The sequence below is a fragment of the Lontra canadensis genome, unplaced genomic scaffold (genome assembly GCF_010015895.1).
Source record: "Lontra canadensis isolate GAN:19392208 unplaced genomic scaffold, GSC_riverotter_1.0 scaffold47, whole genome shotgun sequence".
NCBI lineage: Eukaryota > Metazoa > Chordata > Mammalia > Carnivora > Mustelidae > Lontra > Lontra canadensis.
Window position 1 is genome coordinate 14,625,534 of NW_022631041.1, and position 27,767 is coordinate 14,653,300.

General features: G+C 39.0%; 1 protein-coding gene across 4 annotated transcripts in view; it reads right to left on the bottom strand.

The window, feature by feature from the left end:
* Positions 1–1,190: 1,190 nt before the first annotated feature.
* Positions 1,191–27,767, bottom strand: part of HMGN3 (high mobility group nucleosomal binding domain 3) — a 30,567-nt gene continuing 3,990 nt past the window's right edge. Inside the window, exons 2-7 of one of the 4 annotated variants that reach the window (XM_032873207.1) lie at positions 13,138–13,188; positions 6,482–6,511; positions 3,747–3,797; positions 2,219–2,332; positions 2,055–2,097; positions 1,191–1,675 (exon numbers count right to left, since the gene is read on the bottom strand). In XM_032873207.1, the coding sequence (XP_032729098.1) occupies positions 1,662–1,675; positions 2,055–2,097; positions 2,219–2,332; positions 3,747–3,797; positions 6,482–6,511; positions 13,138–13,188 (303 nt within the window). In that variant the 3' untranslated portion in view covers positions 1,191–1,661. Of the gene's footprint in view, positions 1,676–1,997; positions 2,098–2,218; positions 2,333–3,746; positions 3,798–6,481; positions 6,512–13,137; positions 13,189–27,767 lie in introns of all 4 variants that reach the window. The other 3 variants (XM_032873205.1, XM_032873206.1, XM_032873208.1) reach the window with 3 other exon arrangements.

Below are 27,767 nucleotides of genomic sequence, written 5' to 3' on the forward strand. Positions count from 1 at the left end.
TAGCTCTCCTAAGTCCCTCCAGAAAGAGGACCCCAGTATGGTTGGAATGTTTGTGATCTCCCCAAGTTCCTATGTTGAAATCCCACCCCCCAGAGATGATCGTATTAGAAAGTGGGAAAGGTGGAGCCCTAATGAATGGGATTAGTACTCTTAGGAAAGTGGACCCAGAGAGCTCCCTAGCCCCTTCCGCTATGGGAGGACATAGCGAGACGTCTACAACCCAGAAGCCAGTCCTCACCTAACCATACCGAGAACTTGAGCTTAGACTCCCAGTGTCCAGAATAGTGAGAAATGAGTTTCTTTTGTTTATAAGACACCCAAAACTGTAGTATTTTATTACAGCAACCTGAACAGACCAAGACAGGCTATGTTTAAAATTCGAAAGACCAGGTCTGAATCCTGGTTTTTCTCATTCCTGAAGGCATATGCATCCGAGTCCCTTTTTCTTAGCCTAGAAAGAAGCTCTAATACTACCTATGCCACTTCCTTTCTCCAGCTGATGCAAGGCTAAAATGTGGTCATGATGGGTAAAGAGTTTTCAAAGTGGTGAAGTCTTCAACAAATGGGAAAGTATTTTAGTAAAATGTGACTTAGTGTATTTTGAAAGTGACAGATTTTCTTTTTTTTTTTTTTTTAATTTTATTTGAGAGAGAGAGAGAGGAAGAGAGTGAAAGAGAGAAAGTGCACAAGCAGGGGGAGCTGCACAGGGAGAGGGAGAAGCAGGCTTCCCACTGAGCAGGGAACCTGACGCTGGGCTTGATCCCAGAGCCCTGGGATCATGACCTGAGCCTAAGGCAGATGCTTAACAACTGAGCCACTGGGCACCCCAAAAATGACAGATCTTCAAGGATCAGCCCTAGTTTGTGGTTTTTCACCAGCTCTAGTTTAAGAGAACTCTATTCTGTTTATAAAGACCTTTTAAAAAGCAGCGTTTTATTAAGCTTATTATATGGTGATCATTGTTAACCACTTCTGGCATCAAGTGTTTTAGATGTAGTCCTTCCACGCTAGCTCTCATAGATGGTTTTATTAAAATAATAACATTTGTAAAGGCCCAACAATTAAGAAATCATCCTATTTGACTTCTTAGAGATACCATTATGGCACAAACTGTAACTATTCTTCAAGTCTTCTGCAACAGCAAAATGAAACCCTGTCCAAGTTTAGTAAAGACAGTACTAAGAGGCAGGTAATTTGCAGGCAAGAAAACCTTTTATTTTAAACCACAAATAGTCAGCAGGTGGCCACAACTATCCATGTTTCATTAAAATCACATAAAACCTAGGTACAAAAGCACCACTGATTATTGCTCTAGAAAAACTGCATGAAAAATTTAAATACGCACAGTAAAAACACCACAGTTTGCGCAGGACTCGATTTTTAAAGCAAACGCATGGAATGCTGAATCAATCTTACACACAGCTTCCAATATCAAACTGATATTTATTTCACTTGAGGATGATGGAAATTTCCAAAAAGCACAACCATGAGAAGATAAAATGTCCGTCCTTATATATTTTTGTATGCCAACTAGCAGAATCCTAAAAAATTAGCATTTACAAAATACTCGGTAAAAATAGCTTTTAAAAGTTGCCCCGAGAGGTACATAAAATCAACCCCAATTTTTCACGACAATTCATTCTCCCTTGTTATCTACAGATTCAGTTTTCTGTGCCTGTGAAAAAGAAAGGGGGGAAAAAAAAGAGAGACAGTTACTATTAAAGCTACTAGAAGTCAAAGAAAAGTCTACCCAGCCAACATACACGCTTTGAACATCTGTTTTTTAGCAGCTCTATTGCAAAACCTAGTTCAACTCTGGGTGTAAAGCAGACAAGGCAGGAATACAGCACGCAAACACTCTGCCGCATTTATTGCTTTCTGCTTTTCAAACGGCCACAGACGTTTACCTGCAAGCTCCCACTGTCCGTGATTAAAAGAAAAACACCACACTACTATCTGCTTCTAGTCACTGCAAACATGCAGAATTTCTACTGTACCCTTAACTCTCACTGTTTCAATCTGCCCCTTTACTGACAGTGTGCTGGGTGGGGTACCTCTGGAGGTTGAGACATTAACAGTTGAGCGAGAGATGTGGATCTGCAATAACATTACGGGCAATAAAGAAGAGACATTATGAACGTGCTATCACTGGCTGAAGCACTGAGCAATTTCTGTTAAGACACTGAGTCAATCAGCGGGAGGTAGTCATGGCAAGTACCTCTTCAGCTTTAGTTTCACCATTTTCAGATGGTGCAGTACCTTCCTTTCCAGCTTCTTGCTTTTCCTCCTTCTTCCCTTTAGCACCTTTGTTAATCTTTGTTCCCGGTTCTTTCTAACAGAGGATCAGAGCACAGGGAAACAAAGTGTGTTAGACGGGATGTGAGGTCAGGGAAGATCTGTCGGCCTCGCCCAAACACGAGGTGGAGCGCAGCTATGGCCAACATGGTGGCTTGTGGGGGGCAGAGGGGAAGCCAAGTCTGCAGGGCTTCAAGTGAGTCACACTGAGGCCCTGTGAGAATGTTAACGGGCTGCTTGGACGGTCCACTGACTTTCTCTTCTGCAGAAAAGATGAGGCTTTTCCTTATGCCTTTGTTCAGTGGGCCTCCGCTCTTGCTACAGAGAAGGGGTTCTGCCGGTCAAGAGCAGTGGCTGTGGGAACAGCGGCTGTGGGAAGGATGAGGCAGAAGCTGGGGAAGGAGCCAGCAAGAGAAAAACCCTCATGTGAGGACATGGGGCTGAGGGACGAGAAGGCTGAGAAAATGCTTGAAAATGAAGCCCTACATGAAGAAAAGTTCCTCATTTTAAGATGAAGCCACAGAAGTGAGTTCTGCTTCAGAATCATCTACTCAATGCCACAAATACATGTAGTTTCTTTCTTTGTTTCTTTTTTTTTTAAATTTTTATTTATTTATTTATTTGAGAGAGCACACACGTGAGAGACAGAGAGAAAGAGAGAGAGAGAGAGAGAGCATGAGAGGGCTGAGGGGCAGAGGGAGAAGGAAGTCCAATGTGGAGCTCCATGCCAAGACCCCAGGACCATGACCTGAGTGGAAGGCAGAGCTTAACTGACTCAGCCACCCAGGCGCCGCCCCCAAATATGGGTAGTTTCAAACAATTCACAACAGTGCTCCGAAGGGCAGAGCACAGAAAAGCTCTTTGGGATAAGCTTAATAATTCTGGGCTTGTCTCCTCATTTGCAAAACTGGGTGTGTGTACCTACCTCAGTAGGATTGACGTGAAGGCTTCATAAGAAAAGCAATTAGAACAGGGTCTGGCATAGTAGAAGAGCCACATAAATGTTTGCGGATGTTAATTATTTGCTAGCATTAATTATTGTACGATGAGTCATCAGACTAGCCTAAGACCAGTTAGCTAAAGGCAGTCAGGACCCCTCCCCCAACCCCTGGAGCTGCGGGCACCTGGATGGCCAGGGTCCAGCCTCATGCCTCCCGAGCCACCATGTGAACTGCGTGCTGCTACCAAACCCCTCTTGGACATGAGGCTTCTCAGAGCAACACGCTGGGACTTCCTTTGCCTTTATTGACCGAATGAGAAACACATTCCTGGTACAGCATAAAACTGTGCTCTATGCCTTTTGAGAAAGACTGTTAACAATGGTGACACTTTTCTAGTTGTACGTTGAGCCTGAATTGGTAAATGTGATCTCTCCTTGGATGATTTTTAGATATGGAATTATAATTTACTCATTGTTTAAAAGGCCAACGTGGGGAGGGAGCACCTCTTACCTTAGCAGGTGTTTTTCTTGGTTTAGGTTCAGGTTTGGGTGGAGCAGGTTTCTGTAAAGATAAATTAAATCACACAAATACTGGAAAAAGACAACCCTCGGGACCAAAAGGAACGCAGCAAGACTGCAAAAGACAACAGTCCATTTTGACTATGATTCTGTTCACTTAAAAATATTTCGTTCTATTTTCAGCATCAGGTAATAGCATAAAGATCTGTGCATTTCATAACTATTTTCATCCCGGGTTCTCAAGTGAACAGCAGGTGAGATTTAAAAGCCGACTCATTATTCCCCAGTCCAGAGTAGCTCTCCAGGAACAGGTTTAAGCTTCCATCTCCGATATCTCTGTACTTCCTTTGATCACAGCACATCGGCGAGAGGAATGACTCAGGCCCTCGGCCAAATGACTCAATGAATTCGGTCATACTGGCCTTCCCAACAGTCTAGAAATCACAGCACAATCGCAGGCAAAGCCCATCCGGTAATGAAGACTGCTGCCTCTGAAGCATTTCAAAATCATTTCCACATCCTTCCACTTCTGATGTTGATTTCAAGTTCCGTAGCCAAGCTTCTTCCTATTTTCATCCTCTCCAATGCCAGCTCAAGGTGAGAGAAGAATCTCTCGCCCGCCCAGACACTGGGCTCACTTGCCTCTGGAGCTCTTTATTAAGAACATGATTATAATGATAAAATGTCCACTGTTAGCATCCAAAGTTTACGATTTTTCTTAAACGTAGCCGAAGAGTCCGCGAAGTGACTATTTTTCTCTTGATTCGGGTGGTTCTCTTCCCCATCGCCATGAGCAGTGCCTGTCCTGTGGCTAAGGTCCCCTCCATAGGGGGCTTCAGCTCTCTCTTGCTTTTCAGGGCTCCTAGACCAGGGTGCATGTGGGGACACTGGGGAAGATAACGGGTTTAAGCTTCTGGTTTTCTATAGCTATTTTAGGGCAAATATTTCTCTCATCAAGCTAGAAAAAAATAAGTGTACTTTAGGAGCACTAAGGAGAAAGGTTTCTAAGCAGAAAACACTGCCCAGGGTCTCCCCCTCTGGAGAAAAATTCCTCCCCAATGTCTCTAGGTGGCTCAGGTTCATAATTGAATCTGGCCCTGCTCATCAAGGGCATAAAGGAAAATCATAGACAGTGCAATTCCAGAAGACAGGCTGTTAGACATGAATTTTCAAATTAAAAAAACCCCAAAACACCAGAAAACTGGGTTTGAGAAGGAAGGGGCGTTTCTGTTACTCTAAATCTATAGTCTGTTCCCCAAATACAGCAACTTGCAGAGTTCCTACATTTTCAGGATTTAAAAAATTGTGTTATTTCAGGTTTTGATTGTTTGAATTAACATGTGTTTTTTTCACAATTTACAGCAAATAATTTTCTTATATATTTTCTGTAAAGGAGACCTCTCCCCAATTCAGCACTCAAGTGCATTCATGGGACAGGAAAGGAGGAGGTTCTACAGTCCGTAGTCCCACTGGCCACCGAGGAGGCTCTGGGTGAGCAGCATGGGCAATGATCTCAGTGGAAGGTGCTTATACTGCGCGTTTATGGTGCTCAGGACAATCCTGGTTTTAGATTTTGGTTTTTATTTGACTTATGAGGTCTTTACTGGGCTACAGGTCCATGGACTACAGTGGCTTGTAGTATAATGTATAACCCTAACAAAAGTTAAAACAGAACTACTGAACCATGGTGAAAGTTAATATTGGACAGAGAACACCATCTTGAGGGGGCTTCTGTAGAATCCAGTTTCACTGTGTACCCACACATGTCCCGGCTCTTAATCCTTCTGGCGGCTCTGACATCACTTCCTTAGGTTGCTATTCACGTGAAACACTGCCTCACCCAACCCAAATTTGGCCATACTTCTGAACTTGTCAGTGTCCTAATAAACATTTCTGCATTGATTTCCTACTCTGTGCCAGGCACAGGTGTTGGCCAAGGATGAAATCCATGCTTCACTAAAGGCCAAAATAGCTAGCATATCCTGGCAGCCAAGAAGCCAATGCCTTTCTCCCTGTATCTTAGTGTGCAACATGGGCTGCAGCTATTTTAACCAAATTCCTACATCGGAGAGCCAGGCTGACCACCTGTCTCAGCAGAATGAGGACTGGTACATTGGCAGGACAGCAAGGAGGAGCATGAGAGCCAGCAAGGAGCACAGCACAGTGAGAAGGGCTGGAGCACATTCATGGCCAGAGCTTGGTCATACCCAATGATCTTAACCCTTCTCTTTGCCCCAGGCCTCACCCACAGAGGGAGACTCTGAGTGGCAAAGTAGAATCATTACTTTTTCAAAGATTCTCTGGTTCTGAAATGAGGCTCTAGCACATGGATTCTGATAGCTTTTCGCACATTCTGATGGAAGCGTAAGCCATGGAGACTCCAAATTCTTACCCACTTGAGCACATTGTATGTGGAATCAGAAGGTAGGACTTGACTTAACGTGCTTCTTTTGTTGCAGAGATCTAGCAATATCCAACAACTTCCTGGGCTTTATATTCTTGGTAATGGGGCTGGCTGTGTGACTTTTCACTGACCTGTCTGCTCAAGTGAACTGCTTGGCAACACTGGTCATGTTTACTAGAAATTCTGACTAGGTAATTTCCAAAAAGGAAATAAAAAAACTCAAGGGAAATAACACCTTAATCTTCTTTCTGCTGTTTTGTCCTGAATGGAGGGGGAACATGGACTCATAAGAAGTAACAACAAGGGGGTTCCACAGTACTCACCGCTGACAATCTGGCAGACCGTCTGGTGGGCTACAAAGGAAATGAAAAAAATATGTATTCTTATTATACCCAACCAATTTGGTTTTTAAAAATCCATTCCTGATATCTGACTTTGTTGGAAGAGTGTAATGGTATGACTCCCATTACTGGGCTGCAGTAGAAAAAGCCCAGAAAGATCCATAATGGTATGGCTCTTGGTCAGCACAGTAAGACACACTTTGAGCACCCTGGGTACCATAATACTCAAGAGGAAGTTTTTAAAGATGTGTAGACACACTGTTCAAAGAAATGGCCTCTCCAAATTAAGGGTATTGTGGGTAAGAAGAAGAAAGGAAGATTAATTTAGGTTCCGACCCATAATCTACTTTTGTGATAAAATGAGCAACAGGAGCATTGAGGAGCTATTTAAGAACTAGTTCCAGTCTGACTCTTGTTCCTTACAAACAGAACTAAAACTTATACCTTAATACAAAAAAAGACATATACAATTGTGTAGAAACAGAAATAGGAGTTCCCTGACTTGTTACTATGCTTGAAAGGAGAATGAGGATAAATCTTAGGCAGTTAACAAGAAAGACTTTCTTTTACCTGTAACAGGTATTTATATTTATTTATTTGCTAAATGTGTATGTTTAATTAAAGATTTAGACAGAGTAAAAAGCCCACTAATCTTTTTTAAATAAAGATTTTTAAAAATTTATTCATTTGGGGGAGAGAGTGAGAGAGAGAGAGTGAGAGCATGAGCAGGGGGGAGGGTCAGGGGGAGAAGGAGAAGCAGACGCCCGGCTGAGCAGATGTGGGGCTCCATCCCAGGACCCCGAGATCATGACCTGAGCCGAAAACACATGCTTAACTGACTGAGCCACCCAGATGCCCCCCCAAATTCATTAATCTTTTCTTTTAATTTGGAAGTTTAGAAAATTTAGAAAACCGGGTTGAGATTGGCATTTTTCAGGAAATCTTTTTCTCTTCAAGGACGGTACAAATTAAGCAAATGAGACTGCAAAGAAAATTTAAAATAGCCAAACTGTTGTAGGCATTTCAGAAAGAAGCACACAGAACTGATATTCTCCTTACCATCAGCAAAAGATGGCTCCCCACGGGATTTCACATGCTGAAAGTACAACTGCCTTTCTTTAAAAGTGTTCCAGAAATAAATACTCCATACTTTTTGTCTGTTGTACTCACTGTTCTGTCTCTGGCAGAACACAGTGTACGTACCACCAAACGTATAGTAGATTCTCAAAAGGCTGTGCTGAAAAAATGAACTTGATCTTTTCCCTAATTCTTGCTGCCTTACGCAGACTTTGCCTCATTACAATAGCTTACGTGCTTCAAATAATTGTTTTAAGGGGGTCAGCAGAAATGGTCAGTAGGAACCCAGGCCACAATGGCAAGAAATTATGGAATTCTTGAAGCCGTGCTTTGGTCAGTGCAGGTCAGCTGGTCAGGCCAAACTGGAAGAAATATTTCTTGCCATCTTCACGTCTAAGAACTTTCTTCCTGAAAATAGCCGGAGGAGGCTAAACTCATCTTTCTTTAAACTACAGAAGGAAATGAAGGGCCAGAGCCTCCATGAATAATTTTAACCCTGGGGTCTCAAGGGAAAAATCAGAGTTGGACTTAAGAGCAGAAGGTGCAGAGACTAGGAGACGGCACCAGTGAAGGCAGCCACGATATACTCCCTGCATGGGGTAAGGGAATGTACAGCTCAATGCTTAGCACGGGAGGAGCGCCTGTGTCACATGCTCCGGAGGAAACAGCACGATGTCTGCTGGGTTACCATGGGTGCATTCATGACAACGCACCCATGAGTCACAGGGAACCAGGACCCAAATCCCATGATGCCTTTCTCAGGAGGGCTAACTGCAATGAACTGAGTATCACCAAAGGAAAGAAAACAGTCGCAGTTAAGCCAGCCAGCAAGTAACTCGTGCTTCTTCAAAATGCTCTCAGAGCATCCACTAATTACCAAACAGAACTCGAAGGGATGCTTCTGCATGACCTCAAGAGCTGGCCCCTCTCTCCCCAGTGACGCACACCTGGAAGAAGAGGGCTCAGAAGGAGACACTCTGAGAGAAAAAATGGCAGCCTTTATGCTCAAGAGGGATGAAGGGACTTTATCTGACTCCCTCTCTAGCTGTGTCAACGTAGGTGTACCTCCTAAGCCTTACCTCACTGTTAGCCTCATCTGTCTCATGTCTGTACCCCTCCTGCATTTCTGTAGCTCCAGTGCTTAGCGGGGGCCCTCAATAAATGCTGAGGTGAACAGAATGCATAAGCACCAGAAACATGTAGTAGTGGGAACTTGAGGGGAGCCGGGCTGAGGCCACTGCTCACTTATTGTCCAGGTTGGGATCTGAAAAGAGGCCAAATATACTAACTACTACTTATTATTGCCTTCCTATCCACCAAGTAGTGGTTCTGAGTAAAATCTCACAGAAGTGAGGCCAAATCATGTGAAAAATTGCCCCACTCTGGTGCTGTAGCTCCTTTCCTCTCCATGTGAACCCCTGAGCATACTGAAGAGGCAGCCGTCAGAGAGCCCTTTGGGATTTCCAGAGATAGTCCAACCCCAAGCAAGTACTATTCTACAGGGCCCAAAAGCTGTTCTGATCCAAAGGACTCCCTATCTTTTTATAATTCAGGCCCAGTATAAGAGTTTCAAAATAAAAAGCCCAGGAAATTAATGCAAAAACAAGATCTGCCTCTCCAGGCTGTCTAAACCACCGTCTCTAAAAAGCACATCTTTAACTGTAAAATCACTTTATGACTTTCTGTCTAAAATTTACCAGCTCTTCTTTCTATGCTATAAAAAAAGGACTTTTCTTGAATTTTCCTTTCCAGTAACCATCATAAGAGATTTTCTTTTTCACAGCAAACAGTGGAGGCTGAGACGAACCTTTCACTCAGGCAGCGGCATGGTTATGCATGCAAGTGTGTTCACCTTCCTAGAAAGTTCCACCAGCTTGCACAGCCTCAAAATCTATAAACGAATGGGCTGTATTTATTGGCTCTAAAAGGGATGAGACTGCTATTCTTTCCTCCTTAAAGAACTAGAATTTTAAGTATTCATTTGAGACTTGGACCGCTGGGCAGGACAGGAAAAAAAAAAGACAGGAAGAATTTTTCTCAATTTGTTGACAGTGAATCCTTGGGAAAAGTGGCCAAAGGGTGGTTCTCAGAGGAGGAAAGAAGACTTTCAGAATGACATGTCCCCAAGAATTACAGAAACAAGAAATGGGAGGGTTTGTCACTATGGTGTATAGGTGCTGGGCACAATGAAAGTCTTCAATAAGCATTTGATTAAGTGATCATTCCCTGGGTTGGAGCAAATCCTGGTGAAGGCTACTCCAAAAGAGACAGAGTCTTTTACTTTAGCATCTTGGTTGCAAAAGAACATGGAAGTCTAATTTCACTATGACAAAGTTCACTGCGGTAGCTGGATTCAAGTAGAACCATTGGACTTTGCTGAATACTGCTTGAAACGTATGGGCCATTCCAATGGGATTTGGAAGTCTGTTTATTTTTATAAGATTTCTTAACACTCCTTAGCTTGACCATGTACAGATTCTTCAACTTCCAATGGAGTTATATCCTCATAAAACTATCATAAGTTGAAAATATCATAAGCTGAGAATGCATTTTTTATACCCAACCTACCAAACATCATAGCTTAGCCTAGCTTCCCTTAAATGTGCCCAGAACATACTCCACAGTTGGGCAAAGTTATCTAACACAAAGCCTGTTTTATAATAAAGTGTCGAATAACCCAAGTAATTTATTGAATACTACACTGAAAGTGAAAACCAGAATGGTTGTCTGGGTATAGAAGGGTTGTACATGATCATAGGGCTGACTGGGAGGTCACGACCCCTGCCCAGCATCACAGGGGAGTATCATATCACACATAGCTAGCTTGGGAAAAAGCGGGGTTTCTACTGACTGAGTATTGCTTTTGCACCACAGTAAAGCCAAAAAATTATAAGTCAAACCATCCCAAGTCAGGGACCATGTGTACTCGAAGACAAAAGCCAGAAGTCAAGTTGCTTTTAATTTCCAAAGACAAATGAGCAGCCAAGTAGAAATTAGCTTTTTGCAAAACTGGGAAGCAGAGAAAGATAGCTATCGGAGCCTTGGCTGGGGAATGAAAAAGACAGAAAAATGGCACTGGATAACCAGATTTATGATTACCACAAAAGTGGCATTAGGACAGGGGATTCTGAATCAGGAGACTCAAATATCTTTCCTGTTTCTGCAACACACAAGTTGTGACATCTGTGGAAAATAATGTATTTCTCTCAGGACCTTGTTTCCTCCAGTAAAGCTGGAAATAATAATATATGCCTATTCTCCAACACAGCATCTCTCTGATATTCATTATTCCCCTCCCTGGCTTTATTTTTCTCTTTAAAAATATCCAGTGACATTATTTCTTTCCACTAAAATGGAAGCTCCATGAAGGAAGAGATTTTGGCCTCTTCTGTTTACTGTGAAATCTCCAAAGCCTAGAACAGTGCTTGGCACATTACAGGTGCATGATACATTTCTGTTGAGGAATGAATGTGCTCTGCCCTCATTTCAGGGTTATTGTAATTGATCAGATAAAACAATGAACATGAAAGGGCTTTGTAAACTGCCAAGTGTAATGCTTTTAACAAATTGTTGTGGTCGCTTATTGTCCAAAAACTATACTCTGCTCCACGCCTTTGAAATATCATGGCAGTGGAAGAGGATTTTCAAAAGAGGGATCCTATATCTATAGTCTGATTCCCTATAGTCAAGCCTTTGCATATTCAATGACATAACTAGAAAATTCAGTCAATTCACTGGGGGGGGGGAATCAATCAATATATTGTCTAAAAGTTCTTACCCTAACCTATCAGCTGACTGACCTTTTCACTTTTCAAACAATTGTGTTGATGTCCTGAAGACAATTCCTGAGTTTTAAGCTGGTTTCGGCTTAAATGACAGGGAAAGAGTTTTTTTCTAGGAACGATTTTTGCTAGCAGTAACAGAATACATATAATAATACAAAGTAAAATATTAAAAATAATAATATAAAATACATAAATAACACAAATAATTACAATACTGAAGCTAAAATAATACGTATAAGACAGCTACCTGGATAAGCAAAAATCTCTTACATATATTCTAACCAGCTTGATTGCTGTGTAGAAGGATCAGAAAGACTGTTTACACTATCCAAGATCTATTGTGTGTAATGGTTTCTAGGTTTTCTGACTGACAGATCAATTTATAGCAGTTCCTCAGGAAAAATCCAAATGCATTTTGTGTCCAAATCTAAAAATTACATTAAGATTTGTTACACTTAGCCAACTGTCCTACAAATTACATTTTGCCATTTTCAAGGAAATCCATGCATTTATCATTTTTTGGTTGATTCTAGTGTTTGTTCAGTAACTCGACATGGGACCACAAACTTCACCTCCCAAACTGTTAGACACTGAATGCTGGGTAAATGGATGGTGGGGCCTTGGCCACAGGCAGATTTGTTTGTTTTGTTTCAATTTTTTTTAAAGATTTTATTGATTTATTTGACAGAGAGAAAGAGACAGCAAGAGGGGGAACACAAGCAGAGGGAGTGGGAGAGGGAGAAACAGGCTTCCTGTGCAGCAGGGAGCCTGATGTGGGGCTTGATCCCAGGACCCTGGGATCATGACCTGAGCCGAAAGCAGATGCTTAAGGACTGAGCCATCCAAGCGCCCCTGTTTTGCTTTTAAATTAATTATAGATTCTGTTCAAGATTTTCCATTTGGCAGAACACATTTCCTTGTACAAACTTTGTGGAGGGGTTCGGCTATCATGACAAACTCCTCTGAATTATTAAACCACAGTATGAATCACCCAATCAAAGAATCTAACCAGATATGGTTTGTCTCTCACATGACCCCTTTTAGTTTATAAGCTCAAGGGTAAGAGCTGCAGTTTTTCTACACACTATAAAGCTCCGTGCAAAAGTGAATGGCTGTCATCAGAGTCAGCATCTAATCTGCCACTTTTTCATCCATCTTCTTTTAGAAGTTCATGATAATATCATGGATGCAACCATCTCTCTCCATTTCTTAGCTTTTTGGAGGTTTCTGTACTTTAATACAGAGCTTCTTTGAATTGTTACCTAATTAATTATCCTAAGCTTTAAGAATTTCCTTGATTAAAAAAGAACTTTAATATTTTGACATTTTGTGCGTCCTTCACAGTTTTTTACTTTAGAGATGACTCCTTTTAGGCCAATATTCAGAACCAAAAAAAGAAATTTATAGTTCACTCACTGGAGAAGACAATTTATTAAATCAACAGTATCATTTTCTTGGTGTGAAAGGCAGACTTTGTTCTCCTTGATGAATTTACCTATTATCTCGCTCTTTGCCCAGAAGGAATTCTCAGTATCCACTCTAACAGCACGACCAACAGGTAGAAACATAAACAACACAGTAAGTGAAAAATGCCTCATCAGTGTATTCAACTGAAATTTACCTAGGCCAAGAGACACTCCACAGTGACCCTTTTATCTCTGGCTTATGTAGTCTCAACAACCTTACTCAGAATTGTATGCATTCAGATATAGACAATCCTAACAATATTAAAAAATTCCAGTTAAAATAAATACAGGATGTCAAGGATACACTTACCTCCTGTTTAGTTACTTTGGATCCATCCTTGCCCTCTGTATTCTCCGGAGACTAGAAAGAAAATATTTCAGTGAATTGTATTTAAAAGGGAAAGCACACATTTGAGGCAGATTTGGAAAAAAAAAAAATAGCTATTTCAATTCACAGGACCACATAAGTCAACAGATATTTTGTGGAGAAAAAGTAAGTTTGTAAGAGGAGACATTTTATACACACACACACACACACACACACACACACACAGCATTTATCTGCATAACTGCTCTAATTTTAACACCGGAGTGGTGCAAGAACTGATAGGAACCCCTGTTTTTAATGTGCACTCACCCTAAGCCATTTGCATTGATTTTTGATGATTCCATCACTAAAGAATAGGGACCCAGCGGCCAGAGGCAGTGGTGCCAGGAATCCACCACACGTTCCAGTAGCTTTGTTTCTCTAAGATGAGGCTGCTAAGAAAGCTCGGCCTGAGCACAAAAGCATATTTTTGTTCCATATTCGCCTCGCTTTGATTTCTAGTCCACTTCTTGAAAGGACTTGACAAATGTGTCTTGATTATTATTCTTCCATCATCAATTCCAGCATCTCTACCGAACTCCCAGCCTTGGGAGGACAGCCCAATGCCCTGCCACCCCAGCTGACTTGCTTCCTGATTTTGACCCGCCCCTGGGCAGCACCTGCCCACACTGGTGACAGCTCACACCTGACTCCTTTATGTGCGTACAACTGTGCATACAACTGTGGGGAAAATATTCTTGGATTTAAGCGACATGTTGCAGATCCCAATATATTTTTATTGGCTAAAGGCAGTAGGTAAGATGAAAATGATGAAACTAATTAGAAAATTGAACTATTTCACATACTTTAAAACATATAAAGGTGGAAGGTGAATATTCAATCTCTATGACACAGGTGGGCAGAAAATATGAATAGAGTTTCCAAGAGAAAACATACAAAGAGCAAACTGACATTTAGCATAATGTTTGGCTTGAGCAAAATGAAACAGCTATGTGGTAATGCCTCATCTATTAAAATGAGGAAAAAATTTTAAAGATCATAAAACCCACTGTCTGGTGGGCCGTGGTGACACTGTAAATTAATATGATATTTTCAAAGAACAAACTGGCAATCTGAGAAAGACACACAGGACTAATCTTACATAATGATCCAGTAATCCCAGTTTTGGAACCAGGACTCAAAGAAAGGCTGTAAAATTACAGTCTTAGTTATGCTGTTTCTAATATGGAATAACTGGAAACAACTCACATGATCAGTAAATAAAGAGAAATATTTAAGTAAGCTATGTAATTATTAATTCAATGGGATTAAAAATAGTTAGGCTGTGTGAATACATAGAAAGTCCACATAAAATAATGCTAAATTCAAAAAACTGAGATTATAAAATAACATGTAAAACATAGATCAGAAGTAGATAAAGTCGTTTAGAAAATCAAAAGCTTTTTTTCAAGGCAGACAATCTAGTAAACCTTTAATTTTCCCTGAGGGCTGCCTGGTACCCACAGTCCGTCAGTTTACCTCTCTCTGGAACCTTGCATGCATGTGCATGGAGTGAGCTCTTTCTTCCTTGGAGTCCTCCCTCCCTCCTAGGAGTCTTCCGTCCCTCCTACCTTGCCTCCCTCCCTCCCTTCCTTCCTTCCTTTCTTTCTTTTTCTCTCTCTCTCTTTCTTTCAAGATTTGAGAGACAGAGAGAGAGCTAAGGAACATGAGCGGGGGAACGGACAGAGGGAGAGGGAGAAGCAGACCCCCCGCTGAGTGGGAAGCCTGTTGCCTTTGCCAGACTCAATCTCAGGACCCCAAGATCAGGACCTGAGCCAAAACCAAGAGTCAGACGCTTAACCGACTGCAACACCCAGGCGCTTCTCATGGAGTTTTTATTTCCCAAATGAACCATTTTCCCCTCTTCCCTGAAACCTTCTTTATCATGAAGTGAAACAGAGCTTCTCTTTTCTGTTCCCCACTCTCTTGCACAGGAATTTCTAATTCACAGATCTTGCTATATCAGCCGGCCAAGTTGGAGACAGTAAAATCTTACAAAGTGCGAGCATATGAAGACAGTCTGTACATGGACCATTTGGCTTTGCTCTATTCCATGCTACAAACTCGACCCTTCTGGCCACAAATGAGACCCTCTGTTGATTGGAGGGGGAGATGAACCACAAGAGACTGTGGACTCTGAAAAACAATCTGAGGGTTCTGGAGGGGCAAAGGGGTGGGAGGTTGGGTAAGCCTGGTGGTGGGTATTATGGAGGGCACGTATTACATGAAGCACTGGGTGTGGTGCATAAACACTGCATTCTGGAACACTGAAATTAAAAAAATAAATAAAAGTTAAAAAAAAAAAAAAAAGACGTGCTGGGCTCGCTTCACACCTGTTAGGCCACCTGTAACTGGCAGGCATTTAAAGAAGTAGCACACAGTTATTCTGATGTTAACTGATGTTAAAAAAGTTAAAAATGGATGTTAATGACATACTTTTCAGTATTTTTCTCTGAAGTACATTAGTGAGAGCAATATGACTGGGAGATTACTTTCTAAACACTGACCTAAGTCAGATGCAAATAACTGGGAAAAAAAAAAAAAGAAAAAGAAAAAAAAAGAAACCCAGAAAGACGCCACACACACAAAAAAAAACAGGTATAAGTGAAAATGTTAATGGCTTCAGATGAATGAATATAAGACTGGAAATCTGAAGAACTACAACTCAAGGCAAAGCTGGTTTCTTCGGCAATCTCTCCTCAAGGGCCTTCTGTTAACAAGCGCATTACAATTTAGTCAGAAACAAGCCAGATGATCTTTACCCTGGGATCAGTGTGGTACCTACCTTTAACACTTAGCCATGAGTCTGGGGACAGGAAGGAGGGTATGGTATGAAGGGATTAAAACAGAAGCCCAAAGGTTTTGTTCCAAGAGATTGTGAGGAATAAAGACAAAGGGGGAAAAGGGGATTGCGGGATGTATAGTGATGATCTCAGATGTACTTCAACTTTCTAGTGGGCTAATGGGAAAGATGAGGTGAGTCTGAGGAATTCCAAGGCAGAAAGGTTCTCATCTCACTTCCCAGGATAGAGCAGGTTTGTGGTAATCTGGTTCGAATCCAGAATGGTCAAGAGGGTAGAGAACCACAGCCAAACAAAAAGGTCTCATTCACCTATCTGAGGCTACTTCAGCACCTGAGTACAAAGTAGTGAATTGGGAGCCAGGAAGGGAATGGCAGACATACATGGTGGTCAGATGGGATTCTAGAAGTTTAGAAGACCATTGAGAGCTGATCTGAGGGCAAGTCATCAGGAAGGTGGATCACTGAACACCTGGTGACCAGATGGGTACAAAGAATTAGCCAAGAAGGCCTGAACTTTGGCAAAAATCAACAGGTAGCTGAATTTTTTTGAATCACAAATTCTGAAAGTAAAAGTAGGCTCACTGAAATAAAAAAGAAAAAAAAAAACTCTCAAAACATAAGCTCTAGACCAGGGACAGAAGAAATAATAAATTGTCATAGACTGAGGAGGAATTAGCTCAGAGCGCAACAGAGAGCAACAAAGGCATGAACACTACGCAAGAGAGGTTAGCAGACACGGTGGTTAACTGAGAAACTCCACATACACCTAACAGACATTTCAGAAGTCAGGAACAGACGTACTAGTAGGAAGGCAAAGACAGGTTGGCTGAGAATTTTCCCAAACTGAAGTCATGAGTCTCCAGATCAAAAGCTTACGCCAAGGAACAAACTGGAAACAAGACAAATAAATACAATGAAACATGATGTAGTAAAACTACAGTAAAGTGAGAAAAAAATCTTAGAAATTATCAATTAAAAGATGGATTATCTACAAAGAATTACTTCTCACCAGCAACTACAAATGCAAGAAATATGGAGTAATGTTCAAGTAGTTGAGGATAACTGTCAACCTAGAACCAGCTATCATTTAAGAATGAAGGAAAAATACAAATATCTCAGAATACAAATACTTAAGAGAGTTAACTATCAACAGAACCTTCCTTTTAATAAGGACCTGTTACTAATGGATCAAATTTAGCAATTAGAAAAATGAATTCAGATAGAAGCAAAGTATATATGAAGTAATGTATGAAATACTGGTAAATCTAGTTAACGATTACTTGTAGATAATAACACCTATTTTTTTGTGTTTAAGAGTTTCAACAGAAATCCTAGACCAGTGCTGTCCTATAGAAATAGAGCATATAATTCCAGCTTTTCTAACAGCCACATTAAAAAAGAAGAAATAGATGGAATTAATTTTAATATTTTATTTAACTGAATCTATCTAAAATTGTATCATTTCAATGTGCTATCAATTTACACATTATTAATGAAGTATTATTTTACAAAGCTTTCTGATATTAAATCTTCAAAATACAGCATGTACTTTACACTTTACATAAGTACATCTCCACTCAAATGCTAGGTTTTCACCAGACTACCTGATCTCTAAGAGTTCATAAAATTTATAGTAGTTTCACATATCCAGGTTGTTCCAAACATATTTAAATTTTTTCAATAACTTAATCTAATATAGGTTTTTTAATTTAAATCAATTAAAATTGAAATTTAAAAAATTCAGCTCATTCTCTTTTTTAAAGAGTACTTAACTGCCTCATGTAGCTAGTGGCTAGCATACTGGACAGCATTATTCTAGACCATAATAACCACAAAAAATGAGAGCAGAATGAATAGATGAGAAGTTACAGCATGCTAGAATCCTGGTTTTGTTCTGGAGGATGATACAGACATAGAATCATTTTAGACTTTGTTAAAATAAATTTTAAAGATAGCCCTTAAATTTTTTAACATAAGGAACAGGATCTATAAACTTCCAAATCAGGGGGAGTGGAATAAAGCAAAATTTAACAAAAAAAAGTAAGGAAAGAAAAGAACAAATAATAAATAAAAACCACAAAATAAGTCCTTAGAAAAAAGTCCAAATACATTAACAATCACAATATACCTAAACAAATTACACTCATCCATTATAATGTCAAGTGACAGAAAGAGAAAAACGGAATAATGTTTGTATATGATTCCACTTTTACAAATTTTAAAACATGCACAAATCAATATTAAGGATTTATATATGACACATATATCAAAAAAGTATAAAATCATAGACTGGAAGGATACACAACAAATTCATGATAATGGTTACCTCTAAGGAGGATGATAAAGGAAGGGAACCAAGGGGATATTTCTAAGGAAACATAAACTTTATCTGTAACATTTTACTTTATTTCAAAAATATCTGAAGCAAAATGATAACATTAAAATTTGTGAATTTTGAGAGGCAGGTAAATGAATATATTATTTTCTGGATTTTTCTGTATTTATCTTTTTTCCAAATAAAAATATTAGCAATATTGAGGGAAAAAAAGACTAGAAGAAAATTTGTTCCATTCAGTCTGGTTTAACAGTGCCCTAACACAAATTCCATGACTAGGCTTATCCACAGCATTTTCTGCACTTCTTAAATGACTTATAAATCTGGTTTATATACTGCCTCTTTCTTTTCTGTTTAAGACATGTATTCATAATTGCTTCAAGCTGGGTTCATAGGAAGACACTGGAGCGAGCAAGACGGTAAGCCAAGAGCACAACCCCATGGATGAGAATGCTCCTTGGGCTAGCGTAGGAGGAGAGCTGATGGGGAGGATGGATTCCTTCAGCAGTGGACCAACGGTCCCATCCCCATTCTTTCCCTACACAGACATGCCTGAGCCCTGCACAGGAGGATGCGAAAATGCCCTAAGGGGACACAACCGCATTCTCCTGAAGATTAAACAAAACTGGCAGTCCTTAGGAGGAAGAAACTTGAAATTTTTGTTCCACAGATGATCCAGAAGGAATCAACAGGTAAAATTTTACCCCATTGCCGAGCTTCTTTCTCTTCGAAAACAGCAGTTACCACGGGATAGTGGTAACTCCCTCCAAACTCAAGAAGATACCAGAGAAGACAGGAAAATCCTTACACCCCTCAGCAGTTACCTGGGGACAGTTCAAATGGCATGCGCCTGTGGGTTTAACTGAGCAGACAGATACTGACGGTGTGGCCTATGGCTGGCACGTGTAAGGCTAGTACCAGGCTTGTGCCATCATTCTGAGCCATACAAGACAAGAAAGGGGGAAGGCTCAGGATTCTCAGCAACCCGTGCAGGGCCTTATATTAAAGTTCCAAAAATTCTTTGTTGGTAAGTGTAGGCCCTTAGAGATTTTCTTCTAAGATTGACAGTGACAAGGGATATTGCTTTATAAATTAAGTGAATTACTTAAGAGCCTAGAGTCTGTATGAAATTCAAGTAACCATTTTCTAGCAGCCATAGAACAAAACCGGTCTCAACTCCTGGGCTGTCCATGCTAATGTGGGAAAGCTGGGAGCAGATAAATCAATGCAATTAAACCAATAATTATTTCTTTTAACCTACTTTGAGGTGATTCTTCCCTAACTTGCTGGCCAATTTTTTTTAAGCCTCTTTATTATTATCTAGAATTTCGTTAAAAATTAATTTACATTTTCTGTTACAAACCCAAGACTGAAGAAAAGCAGTCTAAGAGTGAGCTGGTTAGCAGAGGAAATTCTCAGAGGAAAGATCCAAATAACCCACACAGAGAAATGTGCATATGACGAACTCTGTTGCTCTACTGCTAAAATGAATATATAACTCAACTATTTGATTAAAATAATGTTAATTTCCCCCTCAAATGGGGGCACTGCCAATGAAATTCTCAAGGTTTTCCAAATAATAGGTAGTACTCTTAAATTCAAATATTCCTATGATACATGAAACAGACATTAAAATTTTTATTTAAGCCAAAAGAATCGTTATTTAACATTGGTATGGTTGTTTTTCATTCATTCTGTAGATCTATGTTTGGGATCCTCCAATACTGCATAACTTTTACAATAATCTTTAAAAACCCAATACTTATAATGAGAGATCACATTAAGAGAGTTATTACTCAAACTAATGTTAAATGTCTCAGCTACCTCCTTCCTTGCTTATGTCTATTAATTTCATCACCTTTTATAAACCCAAATTCATTTATTGAGGTCACATCAGACTAGTATGTCTTCCCCAAATATTATTTTGTTGTTAGAAATAAAAGCAGTTGAGTTAAAAACTTGTCTGTAAAAGATTGGATGACCCAAAATCAATAGCAACTACCTCTTTTCTGAGAAACACTTTCAGGGGATTCAGGTATAAAAGATAACAAGGGAAAAAAAAAGCCGTGTTCTAGGATGTTGGGTTATATTTTATTAGCATAGGTATATATAATGTATAACAGAAGTATATCTTTAATATGAAATAAACAACCTTAAACATTTCACACATCTCTTTGGTCTAAATCACCTCTTCCACCTGACTTACGTTTTTCACGTGAGAGATTTTGTACAGATGGGAAAGCACCTGGCTGAAATCAAAAGCCTGAATTCCAGTCTGGCTCATATCTCACTTCCCTCTGCCCGAGTTTCTTCATGAGTACAAATGAAGGATGATGGGCCTGAAGATCTCATCTTCTTGACTTACTTAGCTGCTCACGTCCTTATTAATCACACTGCAGAAGTGTCCCTGTGTATATTACAGGGACGGCTCTAGGTATTGGGGTCTGGGAAAAGGATAAAACAAAGGACAATGAAGAAGAAGAAGAAATAATGTATCTTGCACTTATGTGATGGGCAATGATCTAAATGTTTTAACCTTCACCACAATCTTGTGAAGTTTTATAAATGAGGAATTGAGACTAGAGAGGTTAAGTAACTTGCTCAAGATTACCTAGCTGGTATTCTTGCTGGTAAATTGAGACCTGGAATTCAGACCCAGGTAGGCTGGCTCAGAGTTCATTCTCCTTAGCACTACACCTCTCAGAGTGGTTTGTGTCAGTTTTCTGAATTTCAAAATTGGGTGCAGATCTAGAATGCTACAAGAGCGAAAGATTTCCGGATTGGGAAATATTTTAATCTGTAGATCTTACCGAAAAGCACATAACATGTAGTGGAATGTTTCCTATGCCCTTCATTGCTGAGTCATTAAATAATTACCCATGAACAATAATAAACAATTTCTCATTAAAAATACTGTATGTTGAGATGCACACAAATGTACCATTTCGGATTTCTGAATGGTCACATACACAGACAAAAGTATCTTTATCTCACTATTCAGACTAAAGACAAAATACCAAATCTTTTCTATTAGTTTTTATTAGCCCTTGACTTTTTCCAGAGACTTGTACATTGTGTTGTACTTGGTCCTCTCGATAACATGGGAATATACATGGGTGACTCTAACAATCCCATTCTACAGACAAAGAATAGAAGTTCAAAGAGGTCAGGTGACTTTGCCCTGGTAAAGAGTGGTGGAGTCCACACTGGATCCAAGTTTTCCAACTTTTACACCTGGGGATCTTTCCAGATGGTTACTTTGTTTTCCTATCTGCCCAGATATAAATTAATTTCTAGCAAATGGTAAATACAGTTATGATGTTCCTTATATTTTTGCAAAACTGATAATCAGCTAGGTCTGATGTGATTGCATGTGACTACCAAAAGGGGTATAATAAAATTAAAAATTGTAATGAAGAGGAGAGGTAAAGGAAAGCAATGAGAAGTAGAAAGAATATAGTTTTAAAAAATGTATTATATGGAACACATGTAGAACTTCAGAAGGAGCCTTCAAGGCTTCACATTTTGATCACCTCAAATCTTTGGTATGTTTTATCTTCCACATACACCATGCTTAATACTCATGACTTCCCACAAAGTAGAATTTAACTAATTCTGTTCAGTATTGTAAAAAAATACAGCTTATACTCAAAAAGAAAAGAGAAAGAGAGAAAATAAAAATATATAAGAAACTCAACACCTAGTGCTTCATGCAATATGTGCCCTCCTTAATACCTACCACCAGGCTCACTCAATCCCCCAGCCCCCTCCCCTCCAAAACCCTCAGTTTGTTTTTCAAAGTCCACAGTCTCTCATGGTTCATCTTCCCCTCCAATTTCCCCCAACACCCTTCTCCTCTCCATGCATAAACAATGAATCTCAGAACACTGAAAAAATAAAATAAAGTAAAAAAAAAAAAAACCCAAAAGCAAAACTCAACACTTCTCAGGGTAGACTTGGTATTTATCTTTGCATGGGGTCATAATAATCAAAATACAATTTTAAAATAATATCACCTAACAGCATACCTCTTAAAAATAACTTTTGTAATTACACATTAATCTTGATAATCCAGAACCTGAAATAAAAATCCATTCAGTCATAGGTCCAAAAGATTTTCTAAATTATAAAGCTTTTATTCTTATTTGAAGAGTTCCAAAAACAAAAGCACCTGCTTATTTTTAAAATCCAATGCCTAAGTAAAAAAAAAACATAATATTTACATTACAATCTCTCAGTATATTGTATACTATGCCAGGTACTTACATGTTTCTGATCACAAGAGTGTATCCCTATTATTCTATATAGAATAAATTAGTGAAGACAATATATCTTGGAAATAGTAAATCCAGCACTTTATGGTAATTAGAGGAAACACTGAGTCTGGATACTCAAAGATATCAATACTTGGGTGAGGACACCGTTCACATACCTATCTTGTATATGGCTCTAAGGTCCATTAGTTAACTGAAATATCCAGAAGCCTTCATGGCAGTGTGCCTCTCCCAGAAGCACAGGCCTAGACCCTGAGACCAACCTGAGGGCACGATCACAGATAATGATGACTTGTTGGGTAACTTGGACAGGAACCTAGAAAAAATGGCATCAGCCTATGTCTTAATAAAGACAACATTTACTTAAATGAACACTCGCGTATCTATGTAACTCTTGATTCTTCCTTGTTTCATTCACCTGGCATCTTAGTTTAAGTAAAAATACACGAGGTTCTCAGAAATAAACATTTATGGAAGTATTGTTGGTGTGATGGTTAAGAGCAAAATTCTTGGGTAAAAGAGGCTGGCTTAGAATTCCTGGGTCTATTACCTCCTAGCTGCGTGACCTGGGGGGAATTCCTTCATCTTACTAAATCCTCATATTCTCTTGTGCATGCGAGGCCGTAGGGCTTGGCAGTTAAAAACACAGGCTCTGGAGCCAGACTGCCAGGACTGGAGTCCCAGCTGGGCCATTTCTTATCACTGGGGCCTTCCGTAAGATGGCAGTTTGAAGAGTACGTATACCTTAGTGGGTCGTTGGGAGGATTCCATTCATTAATGCAAAGTGCTCAGAACAGGTCCTGAGTTGTAGGAAGCCATCTAAATGTTATTTATTGTGGCTGTCATTATTGTATCCGTGAGATGAGAATAGCCTCATATAACTTGTGAGAAACATGAAATAATATTAAATTACACGATAATACTTCCCATATATGTTTGTCTCTAACAGCTTCACATACTTTGGTTTAAAATAAGATGCCTAATGAATATAAAGCATATAACAGCTAAGGTCTGGTACAGCCAGGCATTCAATAAACCGCAGCTATTTCAATTTTAATAGTAATAAATATATTTATATGTTGTTACTGTTAAAGTATTAAATTTTGCAACCAATTTTGAAATTTAAAAACGTTTTTCCTATTTCCCTCTTCTGAATATGTGTATCATTTACTTTATGTGTGACCAAATATGCATTTGCCTTCAGCATGTCTAAATGGCCCCATTTCTGGATATGTCCACAGATATAATACTGGACTCGATAAATACCTTGACCAGGAACCAATATCACCAACTGAACCGACTGAACCAAATCACACCAATTGATGTGACTGAACTCTTCTGAGAACACAGTGAAATGGGCAAAAAAATATGCAGCCAGTGAAAAAGGAATGCACCATTTTGATTTGGTTTGTTATCTTCAACACTGATTTTTAAATTACTCAGGAGACTAACATCATATTTCAACATACTAGGTACTGTGAAAGCAGACAGCTAAAATGCTGTTTATTTCAGTCACCGTTTCCAAATTGTACCCTGCAGGAAAGTGGAATATATTTAACTTTGGTGTAAACATAAGCAGTGTTTTAGGTAGAAAATACAGGAAAAGAGGATCACTCGATAACTGATTTGCCAAGGGAATTTTAATGTTCTATGGAAATATTTTTAAACATATTTTTTCTTTGAGAAAAGCTAACCATGTAAAAATGCACCAGATTAAAGCTATGTTCCTTCAGAAACACTGCATGCATTTGTTATCTGGTTGTTGAACATCTCCTTCTAGAACTGCAGTTAATTAAACATGCAGGGTGAGTTCTACCGGCTCCCTATACACCGTGTGTGCTGTTTGTCCTCCTACAAAATGGAAGCATGGTACTTATCAGAAGCCTGCTATTTCACGATAGTTCTCTGAATAACTGAAAATATCATCGTTGCAATAATGAACACCCCTTGACTGTTTTACACACGCCAGGTGCTATGCTAAGTACTTTGCATTCACCATCTCATTTAACTCCCCCAACAACCCAATGAGGTAGAATATATCTGCTTCCCTCTTTTACAGACAAGAAAACAGAGTCTGAGAGAATTAGGAACTTCCAAGTTTAGGAAGAAATTAAGCAATGCCCCCTAAATCATACAGCTAGTAAACTGTACGTGTCCGAACTATACCAGGCTATCTTCTCACCAAGTATATGAAATAATTAAACTTACTACTTTCTTTCCTTGAAAATCAAATATCTCATGGTCAAGTCAAATTAGGAAGATTACGAAGTTAATTCTGTATTAAGTAATCAAATAATGTGTGCTAATTTAGAAACATGGTGCTTGTCAGACAACCACCTTTATAATACTAGACAGTGGTTACAAGAAAGGCATAAAGGCCCTGAAGTCACTTACTAATGAGGGAGGGCAGTTACTGCACACAATGTAATCTCAACTGCTAACAGACCTTGAATTTAACTTCCTTATACTTCAAAGAAAGCAAGACTTCACAGAAAAGACCCATGACAGATCACCTTTAATAACAAACTAGCACCGATCCTCCTGAGATTTAAAAAAAAAAAAAAAAAAAAGCTTTAACCTCCAACCCTCTTAACCAAACAACTTCTTGTCAGTGTTTCTTCTGTGGACATGTGGTCTGGCCAAACCTTTAAATTCTCAGCCTTTTTTGTGGCTCATTATTAATTCTTGCCATGAATTATAATTACTTACATATGTATATTACCTTCCCTATCAGACTAAAAGATCCTTCAAATGAGGGCATTTACTTACTTCAAAAAGGGTTGGAAAAAAACCCAATTCACTTATTTTCCCAACATGATGGTACTTTGCATAAAGGTGATGCTCCATAAATGTTTATTTAACATGAAATAAGTGAATCAATGAATAAAATGTAAAAGCCGTCATTCTGGAGCCTTTACTCAACATAGGTACCATATCAATATTAACTCAATTAAACTCAGCAAGCATTTATTGGATGGCATGGCAAATGTGTTTAGGCCCTTTCATATTCATACTGGAAACCTCAATATGGTTAAGAAGGCTATTCATCCTAAATTGATTTATAGATTTAATTCAATCCCTTTTAAAATCATGGCAGGTATTTTTTTTTTTTTTTTGCAGGTATTTTGTTTTTGCAGGTATTTTGTCTATTACACTGCAAAGAATGTAACAGACAAAACAATTCTGAAAAAGAACAACAAACTAAAGGACTGATACTAGCAGAATTCAGATCTTACTATAAAACCATAATAATCATGATAATGTGGTATGACAGAAGAGCAGACTTACAGACAATGGAAAATAACTGAGAACCCAGAAAGAAATCTTTATATTTATGATGAATTGGTTTTCCACAAAGGTACATATGCAATTTAGTGGGAAAGGGATGATCTTTTCAACAATTGGTGTTGGGAAAACTGGCTATCAACATGCAAAAAACAAAAACAAAAACAAAAAACAAAAAACACCAACCAAAAAACCAAAACCAAAACCCAAACCAAACCAAAACAAAGGAGAGAGAGCTAATTTAAACCTTTATCTCACACTAGATAAAATATTAACTCCAAGTGGACCACAGAACTAAATATGAGTGAAAACTATAAAACTTCTAGGAGAAAATATTTGTAACTGTGGTTTAGGCAAAGATTTATTAGACGTGATGCTAAGTAGATTTTATCAAAATCAAAAGGCATCATTAAGACAAATTATTTTTAAAAGTCACAGACTGGGAGAAAGAATCTACAAACCATACAGCTAATAAAGGACTTGTATTTAGAATATTTAAAGAACTCTAACAACTCAGTAAGACAAACAACCCAATTAAGAGTGGGCAAGGTGCGTCTGCGTGGCTCAGTCATTAAGAGTCTGCCTTCGGCTCAGGTCATGATCCCAAAGTCTTGGGATCGAGTCCCACGTCAGGCTCCCTGCTCTGCGGGAACCCTGCTTCTCCTCCCACTCCCCCTGCTTGTGTTCCCGCTCTCGCTGTGTCTCTCTGTCAAATAAATAAATAAAATCTTTAAAAAAAAAAAAAAAAGAGTGGGCAAAATATCTGAATAGACATTTTACCTAAGAGAAAACATCATGCTAGTAAGCGCATGAAAAGATGCTCATTGTCATTAGTTATTATGGAAATGTAAATTAAATTAATCAGAATGGCTATAAGCATAAAAAGTGACAATATCAGGATATAGAGACACTGGAACCCTCATCCACTGACAGTATGTACAATCACTTTGGAAAATAATTTGAAAGTTTCTTAAAATGTTAAAAATAGACTTTCTTACCACCCACCAGCTCTATAGTTAGGAAACTTCCCAGGATAAATGAAAATATGCCCATCAAAGATTTACACATCAACATTCATGGCATCATTATTCATAATAACTGAAAACTGGAACAATCCAAATGTCCTTCCATTTGTGAAAGAATAAAAAATGGAATATCTTTAGGCAACAGAAAAGAAGGAAGTACTGATTCATGCTACAACATGTATGGACCTCAGCAACGTTACACTGAAAGAAACCAGACACAAAAGGCTGCATGTTGTTTGATTCCTTTTATATAAAATTTCTAGAAAAGGCAAATCTATAGAATCAGTAGGTTAGTGGTTGTCTGGACCTGGGGTGGGAGCAGAAACTAGATGCAAACAAGTCGAGAAACCTTTTCAGAGTGATGGAAATGGTTCAAAACTGGATTATGGTAATGTTATACAACTTTATAAATTTACTTAAAATTACTGATTAGCATACTTTGAATAGATGAATGGACATTATGTTAAGTAGATCATACCTTAAATAAGGCCTTTTTTTCTTTTTTTAAGGGAAATTATACTCCCGTCCACACTGCTTGATTGTTGCTAGAGTGTATCGTTGACCTCTTGGCAGTGACACTTCCAATCTTTTTTTTACCAGATTGGCTTTAAAAAAATCACATCTCCTTATTCTTAATAATATACATCTCTTTGTTGTCTAGCAAAACTGAACATTTCATCTATTTGAGTCTGCTGTTTTCTTATAAGGATATACACCTTTTCATAAGGACATGTGACACTTTTATCTTTTTAAAAATAGCAAATTTGTTCAGTGATATGTGGTACAAATACTTTTTCCCAGTTTTTCCTAAGTTTTTAGATTTTGTTAACAATGGGTTTTTGTCATACTGA